The sequence below is a fragment of the Diadema setosum genome, chromosome 17 (genome assembly GCF_964275005.1).
Source record: "Diadema setosum chromosome 17, eeDiaSeto1, whole genome shotgun sequence".
Classification (NCBI taxonomy): Eukaryota; Metazoa; Echinodermata; class Echinoidea; order Diadematoida; family Diadematidae; genus Diadema; species Diadema setosum.
Genome location: NC_092701.1, coordinates 13,866,216 through 13,891,970, shown reverse-complemented (window position 1 = coordinate 13,891,970; position 25,755 = coordinate 13,866,216). Strand labels below are relative to the sequence as shown.

General features: G+C 37.8%; 1 protein-coding gene across 1 annotated transcript; it reads right to left on the bottom strand.

The window, feature by feature from the left end:
- Positions 1 to 24,641, bottom strand: LOC140240395 (adenylate kinase isoenzyme 5-like). The gene is made up of 17 exons (XM_072320165.1): positions 24,501 to 24,641; positions 20,923 to 21,121; positions 19,913 to 20,005; positions 18,696 to 18,868; positions 16,799 to 16,924; positions 15,595 to 15,792; positions 15,241 to 15,334; positions 14,591 to 14,673; positions 12,974 to 13,037; positions 11,831 to 11,890; positions 10,828 to 10,881; positions 5,311 to 5,352; positions 4,758 to 4,921; positions 3,939 to 4,046; positions 3,036 to 3,227; positions 1,351 to 1,943; positions 1 to 264 (listed from the first exon to the last, which is right to left on the bottom strand). The coding sequence occupies exons 1-16, from the start codon at positions 24,561 to 24,563 to the stop codon at positions 1,371 to 1,373; spliced, it is 2,286 nt and encodes a 761-aa protein (XP_072176266.1). The 5' UTR covers positions 24,564 to 24,641; the 3' UTR covers positions 1 to 264; positions 1,351 to 1,370.
- Between the last annotated feature and the right edge of the window lie 1,114 nt (positions 24,642 to 25,755).

Genomic DNA, 25,755 nt, shown 5'->3' with positions numbered 1-25,755 from the left:
TACACTTTTCATTGTCTCACTTTTTATTCTTGATTGCATTGACACAAGTATTAACATAAGTTTACGATGCAACAAAAACATCAAGGTGAACCACTGTACAGAAGAGTGATGTGATAAATAATTGTTTAAAAAATTGACAGGAATGAGCTGAAAAAGGACAGAAAAGGAGAAGCTTGCTGCTCTGAACTCCATTTAAGGACACCGAATGCTTGGTAACATTTGCTGGGAATGTCTCAGAGGTGTTCAATCTAGGACAGCATTCATCTGTACAAATAAAAACATAGAAAAATGGAACAGACTAATGTCATAGTAGGTCAATAATTAAAGCCCTGACTCTAGCTGTCAGGTACATTAGAGTCAAGATCAATTTTGTTTGTTGAGGCTTTCCTTTCATTTTTCTTCTTGTTTTGTTTATCTACATTAAAATCTTAGTAAACAAACCACTCTTGAACAAAGTAGGCCCGGTGGCCTGGTAGCCCGGGGCCACCAAAAATGAAAGTCAGACCACTAAATTTTTAAAAAGGGCAAATTTGGTGGCCCGCCTCGGGCCACCAAAATTTTTTGTAAAGCATGTCAATAAATTTGCAACTTTTTGCGCCGGAAATGCATAAATGCATGCAGTGAGTGTGTTTAGTTTGACTTTAGGAAGTACACTGCCTTCCTGAAATAACTCAAGTGGCTATCAGATGTTCATATTGTCAGTTTTGAAACCTTCAAAAGGACATAAAAGTAACTTTGTCTTTTGTGTTTTGAGAAATAGAAATATGTTTTTCTAGCTTCTTAATTATTTGCATGTAATCTGATGTCATTTATATATGTTTAGATGTTGCAACCCATTTGCATGTCAATGAATATTTATACTTAGTCTTCACCATTCAGCAGTCAAATTTGTTTGAAGGATGGATGAAAAGGACTGAATGAGTGCCTGAGAGTGAGTGTTGCAAGTTTGTTGAGGTTTATTTATGAGTAGATATGTCCAGCTTTCAACTCTTACTATGATAAAACTTGAATATTTGACTCATTACAAAAAAAAAAAAAATGGGACTTTTAATGTTTTTTTTTTTTTTTTTTTTGGGGGGGGGGGGTTTTGGGCCACCAAAAATTTGAAATTGATGATTTTGGTGGCCCCATCGGGCCACCAAAGGAAAAAGTTAGTGTGGAGCCCTGCTATAGGAAATGCGTGTTGTAGCAAAATCAAACCGTCCTCAACGGGTTAAAAGAAGTATCTGAATAAATAGAGATCACTGTCCTCTTTCCAGCAATATCAGATCTCAGTATTACTCCTGCCATCAGGACTTCTGATACAACAACATATGCATAAACAGAAAGTAGTACTGGATGCCCACTTACAGAAAGATCTCAATTATGACCTATTCAGCATTTGCCACAGCTTCTTGCACTGCTTGTTCTCCATCAGGAGCAACCTCCTGTGCAGTAGCAGCACCCTCCTCTGCCGTTGTCTGTTCTGTCTCAGGTGCACCCTCAGTAGCAGGTGCACCCTCAGCAGTTGGTGCATTCTCAGCAGCTGGTGCTTCAGATGATCCACCTCCTGCATTAGTAGGAGCATCTGATGTCGCCTCTGTTGTTTGTGCTACATCGTCTGGAGCAGTGGCTGGCTGTGCTGCACTGGTATCTTCTGCTGGGTTATCAGCATCTACAGCATCCCCTGTTGTAGTCGGTGCTTGCTCTTCAAGGACCCCCTCAGCTTTTGGCACATCTGGGTCTGTTCCTCCTTCATTGGTTGCTTCCTGTGGAGCTGGTGCTTCCTCTGCCACTGCATCTGCTGCAGGAGCAGTCTCCTGGCTTGCCTCTGGAGCTGCTGTGTTTGCCTCTTCCCCATCTCCTTCCGTTCTCTGCTGTCCCTCAACAGCCTTGAAGCCACATTCATCAAAGACTGCCTTCACAGCCTCAAACACTTCATCAGGTGTGGATTCAGCTGGGATCTATTGAAGTGAACACACGTCAGAATTAATAAAAGATACTGGAAGTATTTTCCAAAAATACATGGCTGTGAACTTTCTTACAGATTAAGCAGCTGCTCAAAGGTACCTTATGTAACAATGTGCTGAATAAATATGAAATTACCATATGTTTGAAGCAACTGATCTGGCAGTAGATCTCCATAATTTGAATGATAATTACTCATACAAACTTTTTGATGAATACTTGTGGAATGTTCTTTCATCACAAGCTAACAAGTCTACTGAAGCCCATTTGCCTGAAGGCTTTGACCCAATTCTGAAGACCAATAAAGACTAGTTGGTGGATAATTACCACATAATATTAGACATTTTTTTCAATATTTGGACATCACAGAGGTTCTAAATGTACACAGTAGTGCTATTTAATGCACTTGGTGAGCAGGTGGTTTTATTGTTACATTGACAACCCAACACTGACCACAATTTTCATTTTCTTGTCTTTCAGCATTTTGACATAGATGATCAACAGTTATTGTACTACCGTAGGTTTACAGTGAGTACTTGACTAGCATACAATGATAAACAATTAACAGCAGCTTATTATCTACTGTATATATTGTGAGAGCTGTTATTTTCATAAGGGTTTAATTTTTGCAAATTTTGCAAATCACTGTTGGACTGCAAATTTAACACACGAAAATGTCACTATGCAGTAGAGTAATAGTGCACATACAATAGTCTTGGTGTCAATTTGCAAAAACAATATCTCACAAAAAAGTAAGTGACCTCACGCGTGAAAATATCTGTATGCTAAAATGACAGCTTATACAGTATATTCATGTGATACAACAGTTCAGTCATCGACAGCTTGTTCAATACAAAGATATTATATTCAGCAATCAAAAGACACACTATAAATTGCTAACCCTTCACGCCTTATTCGGCGCATTTCCCTATACAAGAGCAATTTGACTAACAGGAGAATGAAAAGATAATGAGGCACTGTTTACTTTTTGTGCTTTGATTTTTGTTCTTTTTCTTAAACCGTTCTATCTATCCAGCCATCTACTATTCTATTTACACTTTGACTCTCCCTATCGAACACTGTCTCACCTTCTTCAGCTTGTTCTTTTCAGCATAGTATTCAATGACAGGTTTGGTGGCTTCATGGAATGTTGCAAGCCTCTTCTTGATGGTCTCCTCATTATCATCAACACGCCCGCTGGTCTTAGCACGGTTTAGTAATCTCTCAGTCATCACTTCATCAGACACTTCAAAGTACAGTGCAAATGTACACTCAGCAATCTGTGGGTACATGAACATTTCATACAATTCTAAAAAGGAGGCTACAAATAACATTCATGCAACAACGATCAGAAGAGTTTTGGTTTAAGGACAGCAGTTTTGTTTACAGGCAGACAGATCTGTTTACAGTCAAACAATTTTGTTTGCAGACAAACAGTTCTGCAGTTGCATTGCTAAACAATATCCAACTTGCTACTGAAATATATGTACTGCATCATATGAATGCTAAGATTTAAAGCAAGTCAACAAAATCAATTTTGTGATTACATTATTTTTTAACTCTTACTGTGTTCGGCAACAGGTACAGATGTCAGGAAATTAATTGTAATAAATAGAGATTAATCAAATAACAATGTTGGAATTTCAGAGCTTGGGTATTTGTTACAAGTTCATCATGTCACTACCAGCAACCAGGGATAGCCTGGTGGTATTGTCACTGCCCAGAAAGCAATAGATGACAGGTTTGGTTCCCACTGGTTCCTTGTTTCCCGACATATTTGTCAAAAAATGTAGATCAGCTGTTGCGATCTTACAAATTTAATTCGTACAAAGGGCAGAAAAACTGAAAAAAAATCATACCTCATCCTGAACATTATCTGTTAATTGATGGCGAGGTATGGAGAGCAAGACCCAATCACTAGCAACAGACCTTATCAATACCACAATAAGAAATATGAACCAATGTTCTATCATACAAAAAATCTTTTTTACCGTCTCCTCAAATTCCTTTCCTTGGCTGAGCTCTCTTGGGTAGCCATCGATCAAGAATCCATTTGCATTCTCACACATTTTCTCCTTGAGCAATGTGAGTACCACATCCTGAAACACAACAAATAGAACATCGATCTGATTCATCAAAGTTCATCCCTAGTTCCTAACAGGTAGAAAACTTAAACATTGCCTTGGTAATGTTTGGCAAAGAATCTAGTCTCTCATGTGCTTTGTCATTTACTATCGATACAACACACTAAATATGTGAATAAATGTACTTTAGACAGCTGATCTCTTATCAGTGACTTGTCCCATTGTGTCAAACTGTACGTTGATATAACAAGTTTATCATACTGCATCAGGCTTCTCTGATCTTTTACACGTGTAGCACATTTCAGAATTCAGAATCTAAAACTACACTGAAGTGAGAGCTCTCTCAGATCCCCCGTCATCCATAACACACACACACACACACACACACAAAACCAGAGCTGTGAATAGACCTGTTCTAACAACATCCTTGCAGTAAGGGTGCTGACATTTGAACAAATATCAATACAAATTCAGTCAGACAGACAGATGGACTATTCAAGAACTTAATATGCCAGCACATTTAGTGAAGAACCATATAATTCTAATGTTTTACTCTGTTATGGTCACCTCATTTCAAAAGAAAACTAGTATGTACATCATAAGATTCACAGCTGCAAACTAGAACACGCAGAAAATGGGTGGAAACACACAGAGTTGACTACCAGCAAGACTGACATCCTAGTCCTGAAGCACTTTGATAGGTAAGCTAATGTGAAAGAACCTTACCATGGGAACAAGCTGCCCCTTTTCCATGATTTCAGTCAGATTCTTGCCTCGCTCTGACCCTGATTTTACCTCTGCCCTCAAGAGGTCACCAGTAGAGAGATGGGTCAGTCCAAACCTGGACACAATCCTCTCACACTGTGTGCCCTTCCCACAGCCTGGACCACCTGATTAAGAGAAAGATATTCAATAAAATACACATCATCATCACACACACGCACATTTTTTGCAGGCAGTACAAGGCTGGTATCTTTGAAATACATGTTAAAGCTACATGAATGCCACAGTGAAACAAAGTGGACCTGCAAATAACCAATATATATGTCCACAGCAGCATGATACTGGAATGTGTGCATCTTACAAATTTCATTTGTTAGAGGGAGAGAAAGTGAAGAAAATTCACATCTCAACCTTCACCCCTCTACTTAATATTCTCTTGCTTTCACTAATGTCTTGTCCAAAAGAAATTAAATGATGGCTGTTGACAGTTTTAAACATCCACTTTCTGATATCACAGAGGTTCTAGTATTTAATGTTATTATAAATCTTCACTTACCCACAACAAATATGACCTTCTTGTCCATAGGCTCTGCATCATCTTCATGGAGGGGTCATTAAAAGAAAAATGCATACTGTGAGATTCATTCTTATTCAATTAGATGTGAATGTTTACTAGGATATGGCAATACAAGGGGAAAAAAGATGAGCAAAACCAACTTATAGTTTTTGTTGAGACCTAACTTAAAGTAGAAATTCAAAGAGCACGAAACACAAATTTGATAAGAGAATATTGAATTTGAACATCTGTCCTAAGTGTACACAAAATATCGAGAGAAAAGAACAATCCCAACTATTTTTTATTAATTATTGAAATCGGACGAAAAAGTGAACCCGAAATGCCCCGATGAACGGTCTACCGATACCCCTTCCAGATGACGTCACGCACTGGATTGGTACTCTGAAAGTACACGTTCGCTCCATAGACTACTACCGTGAATTGTTTTGAGTGTTGTGTTTAGGAGCCTAGCAAGTCCAATTATTTAGTTTATTAGCAGATTTCTTGCATGTCTCCTTGTAGTTCACAGTTTTTCCTTACATTTCATCCTCATAAAGTATGAAATTTGTGAAATCTAGCGGCGCATAAAAGAGATTTCTTTCAGACGCTTTTGTCCGCATTTCGGTTCCGTGCCTTCAAAAAGTAGATCCGGTCACAGCAAGCTGGATGGTACGTCTCGCTCTCAGCTGGTCTGCATCGGCTGTTCATGCACTGTGCTGGTGTGTGGTTCGCACTGCGTTGTGTGTGTTTGCGTGTGTGTGAATATATTAGTGTTCGTGCTCTGATTTCTTCCTCGGTCTAGTAGTGAGAGCTTAGTAGTGAGAGCTGTGCGTAAACACGTGTGTGTATGGGAACATGTACTAATTGTACATACTTCGAACATGTGCGCCAGCTCCATGCCCCCTCGACGTTCCACGCAAGACTCCCTGCAGCTGATCACTTGCTCTCTATACATGTTTTTGTTTGTAATAATAATGGATGAACGTACATAAACTCAATACTGTACGAGTAATGCTCGCCACACGTAATCTGTGTATTTCGTATACTGTTCTACGAAGCGAATTGCTACTTACACAGGTGGAAGAATGAGTCGTGAGGAAGTACTTCTTTTTCCACATTTTTTTTTTGTCTAAACCGCCGCCGTCATTCATCGTACATACTGATCGTCGAGACTCTAAATCGTACTGAGCCGTATGTTATACTGTTTTTCATTTTTTTTTACGCCAAGGCAGACATCAGACATTTACTTTACCATCAAACGCAGCTGAATGTTACTGTTATTCATTTCGAAATGTTATAGCAAATATCCGACATTTATTTTAGCATCATATGGAGCAGAATGTTGCTGCTATTCACTTCCAAACGTAAAAGCAATCATCTGACATTTATTTTGGCATCTTCTGGAGCCGAATGTTTTTGCTATTTACTTTCGAAAGTAAAAACAAACATCCGACATTTATCTAATCATCGTACGGAGTTGAATATCATTGTTATTAATTTCCGAACGTTACAAGGGATCATTCGACATTTACTTTAGCATCTTCCTGAGCCGAATGTTATCCTTATTCATTTCCGAACGCAAAATCAAATATCTTACATTAATTTTTGCATCGTAAGGAGCTGAATCTTACCGATATTCACTCCAATTATTTTAGCATCTTACGGAGCCGATTGTAACCGCTGTTCATTTCTAACAGTAAAAGCAAACATCCGACTTTTTTGGTGGCCCGATCGGGCCACCAAAATCTTCATTTCTGAAATATTATCGGCCCGACGTGCGTTTTTTGGTGGCCCTGGGCCACCGGGCCACAGTTAGTGTCGAGCCCTGTCTAATGAATGTGGATCATCGCAAGTGTAACAATGAAATATGATTCGTCCCCCCCCCCCCAAAAAAAAAAAAAAAAAAAAAATGCAAGAATGTTTGTGATTCCATAGCTCCGTTTATCCGGACATGAATCTAAAAAAGGAGTTACAAAACCTCTTTATTATTATCATTTAACGAACCGTCAGAAAATCAAAGCTAATCTTACGTTCAGATTAACATTTTTTTTTCTGTTTTCATTGTCGAATTAGCAAACCTTCAGAATATCGACTCTCGAGGTAGCTTGTTTCATTCGGATAATAGATAACAAACCATAATTAAATTTGTCGGATTAACAAACATCCGCACATGCAATATGCGTGATTCGAAATAACTACCATCAGGATAGTGAATCTTATTCTTTTTCGGAATAACGAGCACCACGCAAAGAGACGCGATGCTAAACTAAAATTCAAACCTATTTTTTCTCCTTTTTTTACCACCCGTCTATGCACGTTTTCTGAACATTTCCTTATGTCCGACTAAAAAAAATATATATATTTGCACGTTACTGTGAAAGTTCGTTTATCCGAAATTATATAATATAACAGGGTTTGTTAATCCAAACACTTGTAGCATTATTCTGAAGTTTGGGTAATGTGAAAATCGGGAAAAGGCTTGTTAATCTGAAAACGAATTGAATTTGTTCCCAGATTAAATTTCTTATTTCTTAATTTTTAGATTAGCGAACCTTCGGAATAAACAACTTTTAGAGTAACAATCAGTAACATGTTTTCTCTTTTTTTCATAACTCAGAATAGAAATAATGTACAAAATGGAGAAGTATTTTAAAGCAGGAAAATAAGGCATTTCAAGTTTAACACTGTTTATTCATTTCATTTTTCTTTATCGGTAAGTACAAACAATTCTTACAAGAAATAGAAAAGGAAATAGAGAGAGAGAGAGAGAGAGGGAGAGAGATAGTATTATTTTAGGCAAATGAAATGAGACAAATAAAGAATCATTACGTTTGTAATCAACCCGCTGGGTCTTCGACTTCTCAAACATTTTCCCTGTTCATTCCTCGAGGCCCCAGACTGTTCATGACCGCCAAGAAGAATGTGCCAGTACGCGCGGTTTCTGTTTTTGTCAAATGGTCTCTCTCCTCTACCCCCCCCCCCCCCCCCCATCCCCAAGTCGGGCACCTTGCCGTCGTGGAATTTTTATTGTTTCTTGGTAAACTTGGTGTTCACTTTTGACCGCGCGTTATTGATTTGTGTTATTTTTATCTTGAATCGCGCACTGTGCTCGGTATCCACATGGAGCACGCACAACCAGTGACTACCAGACTCATGTATATAGGCAGCTAACGGCGAGCAGAAAATGGCAGTTTTTTTTTCTTCTGCTGTCGCTATTTTCTACTGCCAAAATAGGCTAATACATCGTATTGGAATAAACTTTGTTCGATATCGATGGGCGTTGATGTGGCATCGTAATGCAATACCCGGGCTTCTTCAAGTAAGTCAGTGTTCGACAGTTGTTGAAATCGTGACATCGCTAAACAGTAATGTTTTGGGCTTGCGTGTGCATGATTTCATGGGTTTGTTGAAGGGAAAATGTGGAGAAAGAAGGTGGCTTCAAAATTATTTGCCTGCCCGATTCGGGCAAGCATTTTTCTCCTTGTTCAGAACACTTGTACGACTTTGATTTTCCTTTGCCCGAGCAATCGGGAAGTGCTTATGTCCGCCCTGCTATTAGACCTTGCTCGCCTACGTAGTATTGTACCTCCTTGGTCTGACCGGTTTGAGGTCAGCAACTAGTCAGACGCAATGGCGTGATAGCTATCATAGCAGATGTCATTTACGGAAGTTTCACGAGCGTGTGCACACTGGTGAAGCAGTGATGTAATTACTCGCGAAAACACCGAACCTTGTCGATGTCGAAGATTCCACTCCTTCTCTTCCCACCTCCCTGGTCAGAATCTCGTATAGTCGTACAGTATTACAGTATCGGGCGCGAACGTAAACAAACACACGTGGTTGTGCAAAGCATGGCAATTACGAGTAGTTTACGTCTATGTTCCTACGCCAATGAAAGTACTTCCATGACTTGGCTAAATCACGTAACAGGCCAGGCACGCAGGCAGTGAGGATGGTGGTGCGGCGAGCGGCTACCAATGCGGATCGGAGCAGTAGAGCCACTTCACCGCGGATTAATACAAGCACATACTGCATGCGAGCAATCGCGAGCTACGAGACTGGGCTGCACAAGTTGTTATCTCGATCCTCGTTTTAAAATCTCTCCTATTTTGATATTTCGCCATTTTTCGTAAGTCTGCTTGTTATTGTCAACATCACCATGTCTTAGATTATCAATCCTGTCACGGACATCCTCATGATTTCCAATTAAACGCTTCATATGACCAGCGAAACTTGAACGTGCTAACATTACAAACGTAAGAAAAATAAGATTACCTAAGTAGCTTGAATTCCTGAATATTGACGAAAATATCTGTAAGAATTACAAAAAATGGAGAGAGAAATGTTTCTTCATTACTATTATACCATAAAAAGTTATATTTCGTTCAATTCGACTTTTACATAAGGAAATAAAATGCAAAAGAATCAGGTTGTACCGCCGTTGACATTGTACACACATTCACCGGGCAGAGTCCGCAAATCCAGTGCGTGACGTCAGGCGAAGCGGGCATCTTTCCTGACGAATTGGCCCTTATCAGGCTCCAGAAAACCGCAGTTTTTCGTGAGCGTTTACTTCTTTCTAGCAACGCGAAAGCGAGGTAACAAAATTCCATTGCCTTCTATGTCTTCTGAGCTTTCTACTGATGCCTAAATTGCAGAATTTAATGATCTCTTTGAATGTCTACTTTAAAGGTACTCTTTACCATTAGGAGCAGTGATTTTAAAAATGTTCTAGATATCACATTTGATGCATATGTGTAAGTCAGTTGTATCACAAGACATCCTACCATAAAAAAATGTCACACTAAAACCTAAAATATAAGGAGATATCTCTATTTTTCTCAATAAACCATGACTGTAGACAGTTTAGTCTAGAAACAATGTTATTATACCTATTGTTCACATTTTGTTTATTCAACAATACTTAACATTGACTATACTGATTCAAATTTTTACATTGGTTGTTTCTATCTCTAAATCACTACACATTCTATAAATATTTTGAAGCACTAAAACTGTGGTTTTGTTTCATCTGCAAATGGTAAAAATGCCTTTAAGGTTTCTAACATTTTCAGTGAGATAATGAGAAACCTCTTATGAAATATGAAAGTGCATGTATTCCACAAGGAATCCAATGTTTGTTTGATGAAAATTGGTTTTGAAATAGCTGAGATCTCTAAAACAGAGCGATCCTAATACCTTTAATTACAATCGCTTTGTTTTACTTTGTTTTGGATATTTCAGCTACTTGAAAACAGATTTTCATCAAACAAACTTTGCATTCCTCTGATAATGGTATGCTCTGTATTATTTCATAAGTCATTTCTCTTGGTATCTCGCAAAAAGTTAAAAGCCCAATCCGCATTGCCACCAATACTATACCATCCCTTTAAGAGTATACCATGATGGACCTGCGTACCTAAACACAAATTCAGTGACTTTCGACAGAGGTTGTCCCGGTAAAGGGGTTAAAAGGCAGTGCTTGCTGGTATGTGGTAAATGGTCTGTTAAAATTACCTGTAGTATCTTGCGTGATTGGGTCCGAGACAGGAACTATTGGGTCTTCAACAACTGCAAAGAAAATGAACAAATTAATAGGGATGTAATTCATCAACGTGACAAATTGCAGACAATCTGCAGACAATCTGCAGCACTGCTTTGTAATTTCCAAACCCCGTACAAATCCAACAATCATGTGTGTGCATTTTTGTGGAAGACTATGATGGTCTAGTTGATAAGATGCCTGTCCGGTGATCAGCAGGCTGTTAGTTCAAATCCAGTCCGAATGTGTATGTCCATGATTTTTTATCATAGCTTCTACTAAAATGCTGATTCAGTGCGTATTTACGTTGATTGAGGGCAATTTGTCAATCAGTTGCAACACAACTGATGATGTTGATAAGACTGCAGATTCCCTCACAAGATTCTGACAGAAAAAATTACAAATTCAATGTCAGGACAACCATTTGGAAGACAAGATAATACCAAAGTTCAAAAAAGGGTTTATCCCACATTGCTATGAATTTCAATGGGAGATTACATTATGACATATTGTATTATATTTTTTTCATAACCTAATTCCTTTCCTTACTCTCTCTCTTTCCTTTGCACACAAAGGATAGACTGATATAACATCTGAGATTGAGATTAATATAGAAGGAAGATCTTGTTTTTAGAATATCATATATGCAATCTGAATGTGATTGGGGACAATATGCTGATATGAAAGTACTTCAGCGGTATTAATAGCAAGTGCTCCATTTATAAATCAATCCCACTGAGGTTTATTTATTTGAGAAACTCCTGAAGTTTCAAATCTTTGCACCAGATATATATGTAAGCTTGACACTCTACACTGTACAAATACTTCTCTACTAAGCACATTAAAAATTACATCTATGATTGAGTCAGTTGTGTCTATCTCCATACATCATCAGAAAATGAATCATCTGACCATCTTTTCTCAGAGATATTTTCAGTGCATGATGTAAGAATAATATTTACAGATCACAGCTCTCACCTTCATCTTTGCCTGCAGGGATATTTGAGTCAACCTTCTCAACTGGAGGTTCCACCACCACTGAAACAAATGTTTATATACAACACATCATATCAATATTATTCATTTAAGACTATAAAAATTCAATCCATACAGCTGGAAATTGTCAACCATTGAAAGAATATATGTACGTGTAAACATTTCCATCTGCATTTGTCACAGTGTGAGTTTCAACAGATAAGCTGTGGCAAATTCCCCTTGCTATAAAATATGTGTACATATGGACAGTACAAAACATTTGATATCAACTACATGCATATCTGTACTGAGGGAAGATCATGTGTTTAGGTATATATGCATGTGTTTGTGTGTGTATATATATATATATATATATATATATATATATATATATATATATATATATATATATATATATATATATATATATATATATATATATATCTGTACTGAGGGAAGATCATGTGTTTAGGTATATATGCATGTGTTTGTGTATATATATATATATATATATATATATATATATATATATATATATATCGTCGCTGGGGTGACAAGAACTTGTATATCAAATTTTGGTGAAAATGACTTTTTGGATTAATGGTCAGATAATCAGTTAAGGGATGTCCTGTTCAAATCCTAGCTGTCTTACCCCAAAAATGAAGCCACCACGGCATGTCTAAGGAAAGTCTATCCCACTTGACATAGTGCTTTGGCTGCCATGATTTTTTGCTCTCCTGAACACTTGACATGAGTCAAATGAGTACAGTCTTATTTCCTTCCAAGCTGGAATATTTTTCAACAAAGAACTTTTCTTGATGCCAATCTTGTACTTGCATAAGAATTGCATAAATACCAATACAAATTTAGAGAGGGTAAAATATGAAATATGACATTAGAAAACTATTAATTGACTTATACCATTCTTGACAGCAGGTTACATATAATATAATGGAGAGGAAGACTTTTCTATTCACAACACTTGAAATGATTAGCACTTGGTTGTCTTAGGACCAAGAAGGCTGAGCATAGCAACCATTAATATCGACAGTGAATATTCAGTACTTGGTTGGTGCTTCATGTAGTTCTTTTTGAGTCTTACAAAAATATATTTTTTGTTTTAAAATAGAAATCTGTTCAACTTACTGTCTACGGTGACACCACTGTTCAAAAGCGCAACTGCTTCATCCACCAGTGCCTCCTTTTCAGCCTTTGGGAACCAAACACAAAATACTCAAAATCAAAAAACAAAACAAAACAAGAGATATAGAGTTAACACTACTACAAGTTAACACTACTAGTGCCAGGGATTCTTTTTATCAATTGAAGATCTAAATAAAAATTCTACGAAAGCCATGAAACATACAAAAAGTGTCTGCAAGAATAATATAATAGATGAGAATGAAATAAATGAAATGAAATGAATATCAATTCTACTTTGAAAAAGAGACCTGAGGATTTTGCGTTTACACGAGTTTTGCAAGTTCACCTTCCACGTATTCTTGCATACTATTACCTGAAGACACAGCAAACTTGGGGAGCTGGTGACAGCTCAGAGGGCATCCAGGGGGCATGGTGTCCATTTACATATTCTGTCACACTGGCAAAAATACTTGCCAAGTAAACTATATTTAGAAAATGTGACAATGTATCTAAAAAAGAATAAGAATGTAAAAAATGGCCCCCAATTCGATCCCATCCTACCCCTGGATCTACCATTAATAACCTTAAAAGTATATTCACTAATGTATGTACTCAAGAGTATTTCTGGTTGTAAACAAGATTTATTACCTCTGCCAGTACAGCTGTAGGTAAAACCTACGACTGGCGGAGGTTATGTTTTTGGTTCTGTATGTCTATATGTCTGTCTGTTTGTGCCCTAGGTAACTTGAGAAAAGATTAATGCATTTTCATCAAACTTGCAGGGTGTAATTATAGCACTAACTTAGTTTATCACTTCTGGTTCTAAAGGAGATTATTTGCAAAGATTCCTTAATAATTTGGGGGCTTTGTCTTCCTCATCCCACCGCTCCCAAGTGAGTAATTAAGCCCATTTACAGATATATTTTTCACACTCTAGCAATAACACCTGTCAAGTTTGGTTAAAAAACAACCATACAACGGTACTTTTTTTAGAAAACGATGTAAATGTGAAAATTGGGCTCCGACTTGAAGCCCTCTTCCCTAGCCCACCCCAGAACTGCCAAGAACAGACTTAAAACTGCAGTCACTAATCTACTTACTCGTAGCACTAACTTAGCTTCTGGTTCCAGAGAAGAAGATTAGGTGGGGAATGGTGCCCATTTGTACAAACATATGTATTTTCTTTTGCCCTAGTGATAATACCTGCCAAGTTCGGTGATGATTTGACCATGCTTTTTCAAGAAAATGAAAATGTGAAATTTAGGCCCCAATTTGGATCCTCCACAGGGCCCCCCACAGGGCATCCCTGCATCCCTGGATCTGCCCTGGGGATCCGCCCTGGGGATGCTATTAGCCAAGTTTGGTGAAAATCTGCCATGGGGTTTTCAAAAAAAAAAAAAGTTTAGGCATGACGCACAACAGACGACAGACAAAGAGTGACTGCAATAGCTCACTCGAACCTTTGGGTCAGGTGAGCTAAAAATCTATCTGTCTGCTTTCAACTACAGTTAAAGTTCAATCATAATACTTTAGGTCCTGAAGTCAGTGATTAAATTCCAATGAAGGCAGCAGTCTTTTGTTTAAACAATTTGCTTAATCTACAATGCTCTGCACTCTCACCTCAGTCTGCAACTGTTCTTCACTCTTCTCACCCTCCTTCTTACTCTTTATTGGGGGAAGTGGGCTCACTTTTCCAGCTGTGCCTTGAAAGATGAACAAACATATCCAACGATAAGTATCTTTGCCAATTACTCTGTGTCTTGTTGCTATATATCAATATATCAATAAACTAGCCAAACAACATATCTTTGAAGATCCTTATTACAGCTAACCCCTGATAGAATCCAATTACAATTCCTACTCATTATGTAAGATGTATATATTGTATAATGTCCTGCTAAATCATGAACTCATATATTCATAGCTTTTGGCATAAGTGCATGAACTATTTCAGACTGTCATACAACTACAATCATATGTGGAGTAATTGGAGTAACACACACAGAGTACATGACACAAGAGGAGAGCAACTATGCAAGTTTCTTTGTATGAAAACTACAGACAGTACTAAGTGCAACACAAAGATGAAGAATTAACATGTAATCTATCATTTTGTGTGGGTACACAAAAAAATACAGATTGTATGTGTGAACAATGCAAGATGTATTTCTTTTGTTTTATCTCTTCTTCTTTTTTCAAGTCACATGAAAAGGCAACTGAAGTGTCTCTCTATGAAAACCTGTGTCAAAATAAAATGGAGTGGAACTCACCTGGTGGGGCTGGTGTTTTGGGAGAGAAGAAGAGGCTGTCAATCAGGTTTGCAATGTCATAGAACACCTCATCCTCATCTCGGTCAGCATTTATCTGCAGATTACAACAATCAAATGTACTAGTTATCATCCAGAAAGGCATACTGACGGACAAATACACAGGATATCAATTTGCAAGAAATGTATACATGCTCATCTTAGAAAAAACAGAAGCTTTAAAAAGATGGTAGACATACACCTAAACTATTTCTTGTGCTTTGAGGATGTATTGATGCAAAGACATTAATGCCTGCCCAGGAAGGCTATGAAGCCTGACCATATGACATCAAAGTGTTAGCAAGATTTAATACCTACCCTCCTCAGCAAACCTTCGCGTGCATTGTAGTGAGTGACAACTGGCAAGGTCTGCTCTCGGAATGACTCAAGACGTTTGCTGACAGCCTCATCATTCTGGTCATCATCCCGTCCACTGGTCTCCTTCCTCTTCTCCAACCTGTACTTCAGTCTGACCTCCTCACAGTCCAAGGCTAAGACCAAGTCTGGAGCACCAAACTAGGTTCCCATAAAAATAACATCAATATTACTCGCCCTTTTAATCCTTGAAACTCATCTGCAATCATTCAATCATCTATGTACATGCATAACAACATCATGTGCACAGACAATTATAGAAAAATAACTGTTTGTTTTTATTCTTTCCCTTTTCCATTTTCTAGAAGATCAAGAAAAGACTACAGACATTTTCTAATCTACTTCAACTCTGTACAAGAATTTGGGCCCCTCTTAGGAACCAAACAGGACAATCCTGGGACCCCCCATACACACTTTATATTCATTACCCATCAAAATGATGTAGATGCTGTAAGGAAGGTATCCAGCAGTCCTGAATCTAAAACTTCAAAGAATTCTAAAAACTAGTTCCTTGTGGCATTTAATATGGAGCCTTGCCCCCTAGGTGCCCTGAAGACTGCAGTGCCTTTCTGAAGATTTGAGATCTAAAACCCCATTGATGACTCCTATCAAGGTTAGCAAAAATCTGCCAGTACAATTAAAACAAGATACCAAATTGAAAACTGACTAACAAATTGCCATTCACCAATGCAAATAAGTCCTGCTAGAGCATGACTTTTTAGCATGGCTATTTAAACTGAAACACTGAATATTGGTGTACATTAAATTGATGAAGGACAATTTTTCAGTCAGTTGTAATAAAAACAACTTGACGCAAGAATTATTCATTTGAAAATATGCTGAATGTACAACAAATGCTGGGAGATAAGCAAACGTAACATGCCACTTGAGCCTTGGCTCTGATGAATAAATGAGTAAAAAAAAATTCAAATATTTATATGTTGCTGTAAAATATCAGATGCACATCACACAGCACATTTTTTTTTTTTCACGAACAGCTAAAATAGTAGGAGCAATGAGAAGCAATATTTGAAACTCAACTGGCTATATATCCCTTCAGTAGATGTAATAATTTGTTGTTACATGAGTTTTTGACACATATAGGTTTGATGATAATATGTGATCAGAAATAAAATCGGATATGCACCTTATCCTCAAACAGCTTTGCCTGAGACATAGTTCGCGGGAATCCTTCAATGATGAAGCCAAGTGTGGTGGGGTACTTCTTAAGCTTCTTTTCAATCTTGTGTTGTAAGATGTCAAACACATTATCCTGTAAGCAAAAGGTGAAAATAAAAGAATGCCACAAAGTTCATTTATAAAATGCATCATAACCAATCTGTGTCATTCTGCTCAAAGTCATAGAAATTATGACATAAATTAAATCATTAAAAAAAATAATAAATAGAATAATTTGGTACACTGGCAGCTAGCCATGACCAAACACTGCCTGTAGTATGGGAAACACTCCCCCCCCCCCCCTTTTTTTTTAATACTACAGTACAGTACCGTACTTCTATACTTGGTATAGAAAACCCAATGGTTTTCTATACTGTGATTATACTGTAGGTGGTTTTGAAAAATATGAATACAGTGCTCTACCGTTACAATAAACATGGTCATATCGAAATTTCATTACAACAAAGTAAAAATTCAGGTCTCAAAATCATTATCTTTATATCTTATTTCTTTGACTATGATGCAATTCTGACGTAACAAAAGAAAACTGCTAAGCCCGAGGACTTTGTTGTAATGTGGGTCGCCTGCAGTCGTTACAAATCTTAGCTACATTTGTACATACTGTAGCTATGTTCACATAACCTGAGTCAAGTCCTTTTTGTACTGGGATGAAAACAGTTGGAAGCACCCTCATTTTTGTCCTCCTGGTCTGGTACAAGTTTGCATAGTAAAGGAGGTCTCCTAAGTTAAGTTTTTGTACATTAACAAAATGATGCAGAAGACTACACAAGGGATGTCACTGTAACACAGTAATCATGACACTTTTGGGGGCATTGAAAGTACGGCAAAATGATTCACTGACTTGCAATGGGTACCATGGAAAATTTTGCTTCAGACCCGAGGTAGTCTTTTTTTTTCCTTTCCTTTTTCATTCAAAACAAGTTCTCTTAACAATCACATTTCAAAAACTACACATGGATATTGCTTCTTCCCTCTGTGAAATCAGCACTTTTCACAAGGTTGAAGCTTGTTCCTGATAAAGGATCACTGTACCAGCTACTTTAATTTGTTGCTGAAAAGATATGGGATAACTGGTATATAAGAAAACCTACAGACACACAAGTTTTATACATGGTGTTATGTCCATTGCTTCTTCAGCATTCCTCCCAATCTCCTGCATTTTCTAAACCTCAGAATGTTCTTTGTGCTTTTTCTTTTTTCCCCTATCATTTGTATATCCGTAAATTTCATTTATCAAAATTTGTAATATTGACATAATATTTTATGTGGAAATAAAAATGTATTTACAAGTTCTGTTGGAGACAGGAAAAATGAATGACTGAATGAATGAAAGCAGGCTGACAATGCCACACAATTTTACTGCTGGTATATGACACACATCTTTCTATCATTAACAAAGCATCAGGAATAAAGAGTGATGTCATGTTTTTTACTTCTTTTCCTGCTGTATAAGCATGATTTTGAACCCTTTATTCACATAGTATTACTGCATGGGTATGATAATAAAATCATATTTGTACTTGGTTTCTCATTATCTGCTCTATCATTAAAAGTCACATATCTAAATTAGACTCAGTGTTGATGTAAAAAGGTTTCAACACAAAGCGTAAGTTCATTTACCATCCCTTAAACTTTGACTGAGAGAGTATACTTGTACCAAATGAGCACAAAACAACCAACAGCAAGGTTCAATTTATCACATATCAGTATATGTAGTGTTACAATTCCAAGTGACAATACTGATATTGCTCACTGTTTGTACCAAACATTTCAGAATGATGAGTGCAAAACAATTAGGATTTGAATGAACAAGGAATTTGTAGAAGGGGTAGGTGTTTCCTTACATCCTTCAACAGTCCTCCAATCTTCATCAAATCAGCCACACTCTTCCAGGCATCTTCCTCTAGGAATTTAGCCACCTTCCTGCGAAGTGATGTGCCAAGTGAGAGGTGGATATAGCCACTGTAGCGCTCAGCAATTTTGGTGCACTGGGCAGACTTGCCACTGCCAGGTCCACCTGGGTCATGTAATCGGCAATAATGAATGTGAAAGACTACATCTAGATGACAAGCTAAATTTGACTGCTTTTGACCGAGAACTGTCCCTAAAAGTGACAGACACTGCTTTTGTTTTGATGAGCCTATCAGAAACTCTGCATGAATTCGTCAATACCGAGAATTGTCAGAGAGTGTCTCAGCTGACCTATGTAACTACCTGGCATTTGTAGACATCTTTGTTATGGAATTAACAGATGCAAATTCATCATATCAAACATTTACAGGTTCTTGTGCATATTGATGACAAATCCTATTCTTTTTACTTTGGGGCGAGATGTTACGGTTTTAATCCTTTTGTAAGAAATGTTACTTTAAACAGCTTAATTTTTTTTTTTCTTCAGCTTCATCTGTGTCCCACCTGAAAGTCAGAGTTTAAGAAAGTCAAATTCAGGAGGACTCAATACGGAATTCAGTATCAAGAATTGCTTTGAGATATATTGATATATGCATATGAGCACTAAATTAATACACTGTCATGTTCAGTCAACTGAATGACTTAAAGGCAAAAAAGTTTGCAATCAGGCTAAAACAAAATCATTGAATACTATCATCTCCATAATAATAATAAAAAAAATATCTATCTTCATAATTTCCTTTTTAAGGACAATGATTTTGCAACAAAGCATAACTTAAGAAATAACAAAAGAAATCAAGTGCATAAGGAGCCATTCTGTAGACTGCACATGTCTACATGAGTGTGCATAATGCAGAAAGTGGTACCTGCTCACTACTACAAAGAAGCTCATTATACTGTTAACTTGAATATTTTTGTGCGATTAATTTTTCATGCTTAGAGGCTCAAAACATGTTTGCTGGGTCTCAATTCGCATTGTGCAGTTGTCAACCGATTCAAAATGTGCAGAGAAGATTGTGAAGATATTTTTGCTTGTTTTAATATCTCCGCTAGTAAAAAGGAGCGCAAAATAAGCAAAATTTGCAAAACTTTCTGCGTTTACAATATAACACTTCTGTCAGTTGGAATGACCCTTAAATATGGCACTTACCAATAACAAGGATGACCCGAACATTGGCTAGATTTGGCCTTGCTGAGATTGGGGGTAGGGGACTAAGGTGCTTCAGGTCTGCTAAGGAGGGTTCTGTAACAATGAAGAAAGCATGATATTTATGAATAAAATATAACATTGACACAAGCAGGAAAGTTATGGAGAGAAAGAGAGAGAGAGAGAGAGAAATAAAGAGGGGGAAAGAGAGAGTGCAGAGACACTAAAACGTACAACTGTCTTTGGTTTGATTCGAGTATGTTTTACGGGAGCAGAATCTCATTTCAACTACTATAAAAAAAAAAAAAATACACACCTGATAGTGATAAGGATAAGTAAAAAACAAAAGCAGTTTCTTAACTAGGTTTTTGGAGCAAAGTGATGAGGGAGGTCCACACTAATTGATATTTTACTACTGTTTTGTTTTTTGCAAGAATCTTCAAAATGAAAGTAAAATGTTTCTTGTTCATTATTTCTGAGAGAGCCAACACGGGAGATCCTTACTATTTACTAGTACAATTTACGAAATGACTAAATGTGTAAACCCATACAAAGACAAAGGTAGATAACTTTTGGCACTGGAGAATTCACTCCTTGGGGTATTATATGATAATTACATGTATGTGCCACTATGATCGACACTCAAACACATCATGAGCTATCTGGTTCAGCAGTGCAGAGAAAGAAACACAAATTTGAAATATTTTCATTGCCATTTCGAAAAATAGTAAATGGTAAAAAAAATAAAAAATTGGATGTCCACGATGAGAAACTTATTTTTTTGACCTAGTCTAAAGAAAAGGCTCTGTCCACACTATCTATTTGGCATTATCATGAATCTAGTGTATGCAAACATGTGCATACACATGTATAAGTCCTACCTGTATATGATTATGGTGAATTACTTGCCAATCAACTATAAACTCAATTACGAAGCTCATTGAGTCAGGCTGCAATGACAAATGAAATTATAAGAATACACATCACTGTATCAAGTGATAATGACTATTTACCTGTTGTGAACGTTGGCTGTCTCTCTACACTATCTGGTCGTATTGGGGGCAGGGGGCTGGTCCGCTTGACCTCCTCAATAAATGAATTCCACTTGATGGAAGCACTGGCATCTGGTGATGAGTGCACCTTGTTCAGACAGTTCAGCATGTAATCAATGTGGTTCTCTGGCTTGTGATACATCAAACCTGTCATCAAACTCTATAGAGTGTGAGAAAATGAATAAAATGGAATGCACATTATAAAACACTGCAAATCTGAAAATTTGAAAAATGTGAGAGGACATACCAGAATTGGCAAATGAGCTGCAAAATCCGTGTATCCTCCAATGCCGCATCAGTCATGCTGGCGTATCACAACTTGCAAAATATTTCTCCACTACAGCAGCCTATGATAAACTCAACAGGATCCCTGACACATACAGATTCAATACTACCGGATACTAACACATCATCACACAAAGGAGTTGTATGTGCGAGCTCTGTTTTTGTTTGTTTGTTTATTTGTTTTTTTGCAGTTAGAACAAATATATTACACATTCCTGATCTAGTTTCACCACACTATCACCACACAACATTACAGCACAGTATATTACATAGACACAAAGAATATTCAACTAGCTATAGATAGAAAATAGACCTGAAATCTCAAATGCAGAAGTAGCTTCTAGGTCTAGCTGCATTTATTCCAGCAAAACACCAGTAAAAAGAGGTAGTAAATTACATATGAGGAGTACAATACTGCATTATGTGCGTAGCAGTTCGATGTAGCTATGACCAAAGTTGTGTTTAATTCAAGGAATTTAACATTTTCCTAAGAAATTATTGTGACTTCTTCCCTCGTTAGACTCTTGATTCTAAACAAGACTGAGACACTATATCATGATAGAGTACTAGGCCCCACATCTCGTAATCTAGTAATTTTAGACCTAGGTCCGGCCTGCTAGGGGTAGTACTTTGGGCAGCTAGACTTTACTAGCATCATGCATACATATGTAATATGGGTGCTAACATACTTTTGTATCCATGTTGATATCTTGAATTCTGCAAACCCAAATTGCACAAAAATCACAGGCTGTACTTATAGCTTATTTTCAATCACTAAATTAAAAGCAAATTTGAATGAAATTGGCAACAGGTATAATCTAGACTATATTTAAACCCCCTACTGTAGTGTGAATTTGTACCAAAAAAAAAAAAAAAAAATAGATTTCTGATTGATGTTGGCCGCAGAGCAGCAGTGGCAGTGCAGAGCCTGAGACCTGAGGTCATTCCCATCCCAGTCACTCCATTGGTAAATTATTTGAGTTGACTTTAGATCTAGTGAGTAGTGCAGTTTGTAGTGTAGTGTAGTGTGTGTGCCCTTCAACCATTACCTGATAGTAATACGACAATGCGATAGAATCCCAATCTAGTAATTGCTGTAGACAAGCCCAGAGAGTGCTGATTTATCATAGATAGAGTAGCGGACCCAGTTTGCGGCAGGTTAAGGCCTTTTCAAGGGTATTTTGTAGTACATGTATTCTGGTAAAACAGGCAACAGAAATTAAACAATTTTTTTCTTGATGCGGATCGCTTAAAGAGAGTTCAGAATGCTGCCTCTAGACTAGTGTACCATGTTCGTTCACGTTCTCATGCCACTCCTCTTAAACGTCAACTCCACTGGCTGCCAGTCAAAGCAAGAATATCCTTCAAGCTTCTCCTACTGGTCTACAAAGTAGTCAACAAAAGAGCTCCAGAGTACATTGGGGAGTGTCTGGTACGACACTCTCACTCTAGGTGCACTCGTCTTTCATCATCCGTTACCTTTACACAACCACACACGAAAAAAAACTAGCCGGAGATGCAGCTTTCTCTTCTTGTGCTCCTACATGTAGGCTGTGGAATAAGCTCCCTCCTCTTCTCAAATCATCACCAACACTTGATCGTTTCAAACAAAACTTCAAGACTTATTTATTTTGATGTCCCTGTATATGCACTGGACTTATACTGTCACTGCCTGGTATTTTGTATATATTTTATCTCCTATGGTGACCAGGGATGACATTTCATAGCGCTTTGCATCCAGTGGAAAAGGCGCTCTATAAATGTCTACTATTATTATTATTGGAAGAAGTACCAAAGGCCTTTGACACTGCATCACAATTTTGCATGGCGGACAATTACCCTAGTCATAATAATCAATTTTATGTAGAAACTTTGCAACCACCAAGAGGACCCGGTTTGCGGTGGGGGGGGGGGGGGGTCCAGTTTGCAGCACCCCACACGAAAATGTCCCCTGGTTTCTTCAAACATTAAAATTTTGCAAAAACCAAATATTTTCTGATGGTCCAACTAGTTTTCAGCTTGTTAGAACACTTTATTTGGATTCATTATCTCGATCCTTCACGATTTCATAGTTTTTCAAGATCGCATGTATTTCATCAATTTCCACCCATTTTGACATGTAAAGTAGCGCTATGTGTGTAAATCCCATAGGGGTGCCGCAAACCAGACCCATCCCCGACATTTTGGTCACTGTTGCAATCCTCAAAACTGACAAAGGAAATTAATTTTAGAATATTTAACACAGTTACACGAGGAATCCTTACCATGCCAGGCCTCTTTTCATAGTAAGATTTTGTATAAAGATACAAACAAGGGATGATGGTGGTTGCCTACCAACAGAACAAAATATTAACGTTTTTAGAAAGTCATACTTATTTTAGAAACAGTGTGACACAGACTGTTCAAATTAGAATTATGAAGGCTACCATCCGAGTTATTTCATGATTCTGGTATCAAAAGAAAGATCTTCAGTTGCTCTTCAAATAAAACAATTTAGAAAAAAAAATACCCTTCTACTTTTGAAGATATGGTTAGATATTCCTAGGAGTGCCGCTAACTGGTGCCCCGACTCTAGGCCTAGTTAAATTTAATGGGTTTAGAATCTCTGCGATCTGATTGCATTGGTCAATTGTCACACATTGACTTTACTGATCCACACTGAGCCATGCATCCGGGAAAATGTGAATGCATGGCTCAAGCCTTGTGTTGTTGTAATGCAGCGGTGCAGCGAGTGGGTTTAAACAGTTACAACTTCTAAAGTTAATTAAACTCAAGTACTCGGTCTCATGCATCCAATTCTCACTGTCACTGATCCACGCTGTCCTATGTGCATCATTTTGTATTATTGTAAACTGGTGGATGGACTGCCTACACTCTTCTACTGTTCTACAGCCAGTGTGACTAACTAACTTACTCAAAGTTACTGGAGTAAATTTAATCATACACAGCCCTTGTAATTGCTTTATGTGGGATGGTCTTGGGCCCTGTCTGTTGCTATACAGAAGACGATGAGCTCAAACTATTAGATTACGGTATTTAGACTTCTTTTCTATGTGCCGCAGCGCGAGCGGGCATAGTACTAAAGTTAAGAGTAGAGAGTAGTCGTTAGTAGTTAGTGTACACAAGCAAAGCCCATACCCATGCCAATACGTGGGACTACAAATGCAACAAAATTGATAGATTCTCTCTGTTGTGTATTGGTAAGACAAGCATAAACTACATACTAACGCTTACAAACAACAGTGAACACTAACCTCAAAGAGTTGAGGGATCTCCCTCCTCGACAGATATGTCTTGGTATCCTCCTTTGATGTCATTTTTCCATTTATTATTCGATATTTTTCTGAAAGACCAGCCACCTTTCCGTGGCTATCTATTTACGACTGTCCGCTCCTTGACAGCATAAGCATCGCTTACAGTGCGTTTCCATGGCGCGTGCTCATGCATATTCATGATCTAGTGACGATCGCGATAAGTACGTAGTCACTGAACTCGAGAGAGTTCAGTGAGGATGGTGAAGTACATTTTACTCTGATGCTTACAAAGTGAGCACCTATTCATACGACGTGTATAATGAACTGTGTTTTGCTTGTTTGTTTATCTTTTAATTGAATAGGCCTATCTATTATAAACTTCGTTGTCCAATAGCTAAATGTGTATTATTTATGATCATGAAAGTACAAAGAGAGAATGTTATATACTACATAAAAGAACTTACTAGTATCAGCGTTCTCCTGGAGGGAGCAGAATCCCAGGAATCTCCGGTGACATCAGGGGTACCACAGGGAACGGTTCTGGGGCCTTTATTGTTTCTCATATACATTAACGACCTACCAAACGTGGTTCAGTCCAAGGTACGACTTTTCGCAGACGACTGCATAATATACCGGGAAATATGCAATGATCAGGATGCAAAAGCTCTTCAAAAAGACATTGATTATTATGCTTAATGTGGGAGACACAATGGCAGATGTCCTTCAATCCGTCAAAATGCTTTGCTATGCATGTTAGCCACAAAGTCAAACCTATTATCACGCCATATACAATGAAATGAAAACAGCTACAACAAGTAAGCCACCACCCATATTTAGGTGTTGAGATAAGTAAAGATCTCACTTGGTCACACCACATTAACAAGATTACTACAAAGGCAAACCAAATGCTGGGTATCATAAGAAGAAATCTCCATTCGTGTAATAAATCAGTTAAAGAAACAGCCTACAAAACGCTGGTTCGCCCAAGGCTTGAGTATTGTGCTTCCATTTGGGACCCTCATCAAGCTACAAGAAAGAGGTGCATTGAGGCCATTCAACGTCGGGCTGCTCGTTTTGTCGTAAACAATTATGACAAACGATCCAGTGTCACATCCATCTTATCCAAACTCCAATGGGAAACCTTGGAAAACCGCCGTACCAAGTTCCGATTGATTGCCATCTTTAAAGAAGTACACAATATTACCCCATCAAATGTTCATCTACGTCAGAGACCCGGCTCAACACGGCGACAAAC